Source organism: Chroicocephalus ridibundus, chromosome 3 (assembly GCF_963924245.1).
Source record: "Chroicocephalus ridibundus chromosome 3, bChrRid1.1, whole genome shotgun sequence".
Taxonomy (NCBI): domain Eukaryota; kingdom Metazoa; phylum Chordata; class Aves; order Charadriiformes; family Laridae; genus Chroicocephalus; species Chroicocephalus ridibundus.
In genome coordinates this window covers 12779198-12784306 of record NC_086286.1, presented here as the reverse complement: position 1 = coordinate 12784306, position 5109 = coordinate 12779198, and the positions used below count along the sequence as shown (strand labels likewise).

Genomic DNA, 5109 nt, shown 5'->3' with positions numbered 1-5109 from the left:
TATTTTCCATTTTGAAGTTAAAACCGCATTCAGTGCAGCTCATTCCATTAAGGGTCAGATTCTCTTCCTCCAGGAAACTGAGAAAAATTACTTTGCTTTTTAGCCTTCAACTTTTATTTATGAAAGCATCAATATAAGGCAGCAGCCTTATAGAAGTTTACAAGAAGTTTATAATAGAAGTTTAAAATAGAAGCTTACAAGGGCACCAGGCACACTAAGATTTGGTGTAATTAGACATTATTAGCCACAATCCTAAGTCCCTAAAGGAGTTTTAAAACCCTTTTTATTTCCAAAACTATCCAAAAGCATTGGTATATTCAGTATAAAAATAGAAGTGCCTGCCAGCTCTTGGAAGAAACACAAGTTTTTGCACCAGAGCTACCAGCGTCTCCAAAATGGAAACAGCTAGGTTTAAAAAAAAAAACAGAACAAGTAAAGCCACAAGTAGTAATCCTTAATTAAACCAACAGGAAGAACATGAGAATCCTTGCAGAAAAAAAAAAAAGATTATGTACGCAGTGCATCAAACCCCCTTTACTTCCCCAACAGACTCAGGCGAGTGGAGAATTCAGTCTGATTCTCACAATGACGGCCGTTCCGAAAGCAGTCTCGGGAAACGCAGTCCTTTAGTCAAAGGGGCAGCGCCAGAGCACATGTACAAGACAAACGTCACCAGTAAGTGAGAAGCTACAGTAGAGCCTAGGAGCCCAGATTCTCTATTTCACGGCGCACGCTCTTGGCTATATCTTCAACCTCGGTCACCTTCTGAGCAATTTCTTTTTTCTGCAAAGAATAAAAATAATACGTTACTGTCTACTGCTAAATTGGGTATTGTTCAGCTTCAAGGGGAAAGCGGGCTACATCTCCCGTAAGGCAAAGGCTGAGAACCGGGAAAAGACACACCATCTGATGCAGCACGAGCCAGGAAGCCGCAGACCACTTTGGTGAAGAACCAAGAGGCCAGCTAAACAATCCCAAGACTCGAAACTAAATAACTCTTACGGCATCACAGTGCCGATGTGTACATACATACCAGTACATTTTTCATTCGTTCCCTGTCCAGCTTCAGGAACTCCTGCAGTGTCAGGTTAGTGGGGACTTTCTGAAGGGAGAGTAAAGCACAGTGCACAGAGTGTTTCTTGTGTTCCTTCCTGAAAAGGAAAAAAGAAAAAGAGAGGAGAGGGAGGGGGAAGAGAGGAGGAAGAGAGAAGGGAAGGGAAAGAGGAAAAAGAGGAAAGAGGGAGGGAGAGGAGAAAGGGAGAGGGAAAAAGAGAGAAAGAAAGCTCACAATAAGACACAGGCAGCCATTCTTCCCTGCCAAGCATCTCGGTGGCAGCAGCGGTTCCCCGCCACTGGGGGGGGGGCGGGGGAACCCCCCGCTACTCACAGGGGGTCGTCGTCGGGCTCCCATCCCTCCAGCTCCTTGAGGCAGAAGAAGCACTGCGCCACGTCGGGGCTGTTCTCGCTGGGGCAGTGCAGGAAACCCGCCGCCGCCATCTGCGGGCAGAGGGAGGGCGGGAAGGGCCCGTCAGCGCCGGCCCCGCTCCGCCCGGCCCCGGCCCCGCTCCCCCGAGCCCCGCTCCCCCGCCGGGCTCACCTGCTCGGGCGTGCAGGCGCAGCCCTCGGTGAAGGGCCAGCTGCGGAAGGTGTTGGCGCGGGTGAGGACGAAGTAGAGCCGCCATTCCTCGGGCAGCGGCACCGCCGTCTCCGCCTCGGCCGCCATGGCTGCGTTCGAACGGCGGCGGTTGGGCGCGCGGGGCAGGGCGGGAGCGGGGCGGCCGCGAGGGCTGCCGGGAGCCGTAGTCCCGCCGCCGGGAGCCGTAGTCCCGCCGCTGGGAGCCGTAGTCCCGCCGCTGGGGCGGCAGCGCGGGGGCCGGCCCGGATCTCCCCTCCCCTCCCCTCCCGGGGAGCCGGGCAGGCGCCGGCGGGCGGCACCGTCGCTGGGCGAGGCCAGGAGCCGCGGGGCCGTCGCGGCAGCGCCCGCCGTCGCCAGCCCAGCAGCGGCTCACGCAGCCCCGAGCCGCGTCCCTCGCACCGCCCCAGCCCCAAAGGGCCAGCGAAGATGATGAGAGCGCTGGAGCACCCCTGGTGCGAGGACAGGCTGAGAGAGCTGGGGGTGTTCAGCCTGGAGAAGAGAAGGCTCCGGGGAGACCTTACAGCAGCCTTCCAGTACCTAAAAAGGGGCTACAGGAGAGATGGGGAGGCTCTTTGCAAGGGCATGCAGTGATAGGACAAGGGGTAATGGCCTCAAACTGTAAGGGAAGAGATTTCAATTAGGTATCAGGAAGAAATTTTTCACTCTGAGGGTGGTGAGGCACTGGAACAGGTTGCCCAGGGAAGCTGTGGCTGCCCCATCCCTGGAAGTGTTCAAGGCCAGGCTGGATGGGGCTTTGGGCAGCCTGGTCTAGTGGGAGGTGTCCCTGCCCAGGGCAGGGGGGTTGGAACTAGAAGATCTTTAAGGTCCCTTCCAACCCAAACCATTCTGTGATAAAGGATGCTTTTTTTAAAGCCTCCAGCACAAAGCCAAGGGGAAGGAGAACAAGTTGGGCAGTTCGAACTTTTTTTTTGTTTGTTTTAAATATACCTGTAAGAAGGGTTTCCATGTGGACAGAGCTGGTAGAGAAGCACAGTAGGAAGGGTCCCATTGAGACAGCACCCGCATAGAGGTGCTCCCCCTGCTCTGTGGCAGCAGCTGCCTGTTCTTGCCACAGGCAGCAGGAGCGGCTGAACTCGTCCTCTCTGCCTGACTAAGGCTGCCTACACGGAGAAGGAAGCAGGACCTGGCAATCTGCCTCGCTGCCACAGGGGCAGGAGGCAGTTGTTTTTGTGGGGAAGAACCAGCTACTCCTCCATCACAGCATCAGGGTCTCAGTTTCCTGCAGTGCCTGATGTGTCAGGTGGTGCTTGCTCAGAGAGAGCCTCCTCCAGAAAAAACTCACGGGCTAGAGGGAAGCAACCCTGTGGCCCAGGTTACCTCCTGGGGCAAGCTGAAGCAAGGGATAAAGCAGAGACATGGCTTAGCTCAACCACTCACTAAGAGGTTATCAGCACTCCCTGATGGGTCTGCAAAGAAACACATCCTAACGCCATAGGTGGCAACGAATGAACCAAGCAGACTTTTGCTTCTTCCCCCAGGCTGGATCTGAAACCTCAAAAACAGCATTCAGCTCATACGCGTGCAACATCGGGCCTCTCAGGAAAGAGACTTCTCTTTCAAAGTAAACTGCAAAGTATTACTTCTACAAAATTACAAACTACTATGCAGAATGATCCCAGTATTTACGCAGCTCAGCCACTGTAGATCAACAGGCACGATAAGCTGACCACAGCGGGCAGCTTCCTGGTTGTGAAGTATCAAAGCTCAGACAAGCACGTGGAATAGTTCAGGCTTTGCTGCCCTATTAGGGAAGCGTGAGGTTCCACCTTTATTCTCCAGGAAAACTTTGTTCTGTTAAACTGAGCTGTGTTTGGCAACCACAATCACCGCTACAGTCACTGCGCGGCTCAGGGAAGCGTGGCGTAATCGTGTCATTAAGCAGGGTGGATGCTGGTGTTCTAATCACAGCTAACGTAACTCACCACGCTGGTCTCTGAGGCACAAAGAGGCGAGCAGAGGGCTAAGAGCACACAGTTTGTTTCATCGCAAGCCTTGGAGGACCCTCATCTGTTGCACAGAAAGCCAGCTGCACATGACCATTCAAGCCGTGGCCTCAAGCTGCTAAGCTTAAGAGCCACTCGGGCTTCTTATTATTCAACATTTCGGAGAGGAAGCTGGAAGCGGTCCCTGCGCAGCCACAAAAGAGAAATGGAGTTACAGTGGCTATTTTATAGCTACTTCAAAGGCTGCCTAATTCTAGTACTGACCTCATGAGGGCAGGTAGAGCTCCCTGGCAACCCTGGCGTGTTTCCCCAGGGCTGCCAGCCCTTTATCAGACTGCACACCTGATTTCACATAGTGCCTCAACCTCCCATCCTCAGAAGACTTGCTGAAAGCGGGGGGCGAGTTCCTGCTCACCAAACAGCGCCTCCATGCTCTGTGCTCACCCATACAGCCAGCAGAATAAAAGAAACAGTCTCTTACAGACAGCTTGAGTTGCTAAGAGGAAGTAACGCACAGAGACTGCAGGCTTCACCAGTGTCCTTGAGATCTGGTTTGCTGGGATCCCTTTGCAAGTCAAGAAGATCTTCTTGGGTCACGGCTATTCATCTTTGCCCAGATCATCAACAAAGCGATCCTCAAGCCAGCCACACTTGCACCCTGTTCTCACCAAAGCCGTTAGGATCAACAGGGAGGGATCGTGGTAAGCAGTTCAAAGCCATGCCAGATTTTTACAGGCAGGGGAGTGGGGAGCGTCCTTCACATAAGATAACACCAAGGGATCAAAACATAAGCCAGGAGTGTGGGATATAATAGGTACAGCAGTTAACTGGCTGATTTTCCAAGAAATAGGTGCAAATTAGCAAGAAACAAGCCATGTCCATGTAAACACAAAGCAATTTTGTGTTTCTGCAGCCTGCAGAACAGCAATATTGATCTCCATTCCCTGTAACCTTTAATGAGCTCATTCTTACCAGTCTCCCTGAAGAAGGCAAATGTTGGTATTTCTACTTTTCCAGATGACAGACAGATCCAAAATGGCTCAGGTACAAAAGCTCGAAGGCACTTCATTGCCTTTGTGGGTCTGGGGTAAATGAACCGCCTGGATAAAACAAGCGGTCTGCAGCACACTGGGAATCCCAGGGCTGTTCTAACACCTTCTTCACTTGGCATCCTCCCTCTGAGGGACAAAGCCACAGAGGGGTAAGCACAGAACAAGAAGCTCCTCAAAATCTTCACGGTCACCTTCGAGAACATGGCACAGAACTGGTCATCTTCTTCAGACTGCCTTTAATCTCCTAAATCTGGCTGGCAAGGAAACAGCCCGCTAGGGCCTGCCTGCGTGTGGCTTCTGTGTGGATGCCCAGTAGAGAAATGAGGAGTTTCTTGCCTTGCTCCACTGCCCACAAACACGCTTTGCATCCTCTATCGGCCGTACCTGAGTTTGCTGGATTTCAATGAAATAAGATGATGGAGAGACAGCTTAACAAACAGTATGACTACAGATAGGC

General features: G+C 52.5%; 1 protein-coding gene across 1 annotated transcript; it reads right to left on the bottom strand.

Annotated features, from left to right (window-relative positions):
- Positions 1-193: 193 nt before the first annotated feature.
- Positions 194-1742, bottom strand: LOC134512593 (baculoviral IAP repeat-containing protein 5-like). Its single transcript, XM_063328057.1, has 4 exons — positions 1598-1742; positions 1388-1497; positions 1034-1151; positions 194-783 (listed from the first exon to the last, which is right to left on the bottom strand). The coding sequence occupies exons 1-4, from the start codon at positions 1721-1723 to the stop codon at positions 700-702; spliced, it is 438 nt and encodes a 145-aa protein (XP_063184127.1). The 5' UTR covers positions 1724-1742; the 3' UTR covers positions 194-699.
- Positions 1743-5109: the final 3367 nt, after the last annotated feature.

Bases quoted from the DNA above. Each gene is read 5' to 3' on its own strand.
- LOC134512593 (XM_063328057.1), bottom strand. From the start codon at position 1,723: ATGGCGGCCGAGGCGGAGACGGCGGTGCCGCTGCCCGAGGAATGGCGG. The intron at 1,498-1,597 runs GTGAGCCCGGCG...CTCTGCCCGCAG, and splicing joins GCGCCTGCACGCCCGAGCAG to ATGGCGGCGGCGGGTTTCCT. The intron at 1,152-1,387 runs GTGAGTAGCGGG...TTTCCTTTTCAG, and splicing joins GAGCCCGACGACGACCCCCT to GAAGGAACACAAGAAACACT.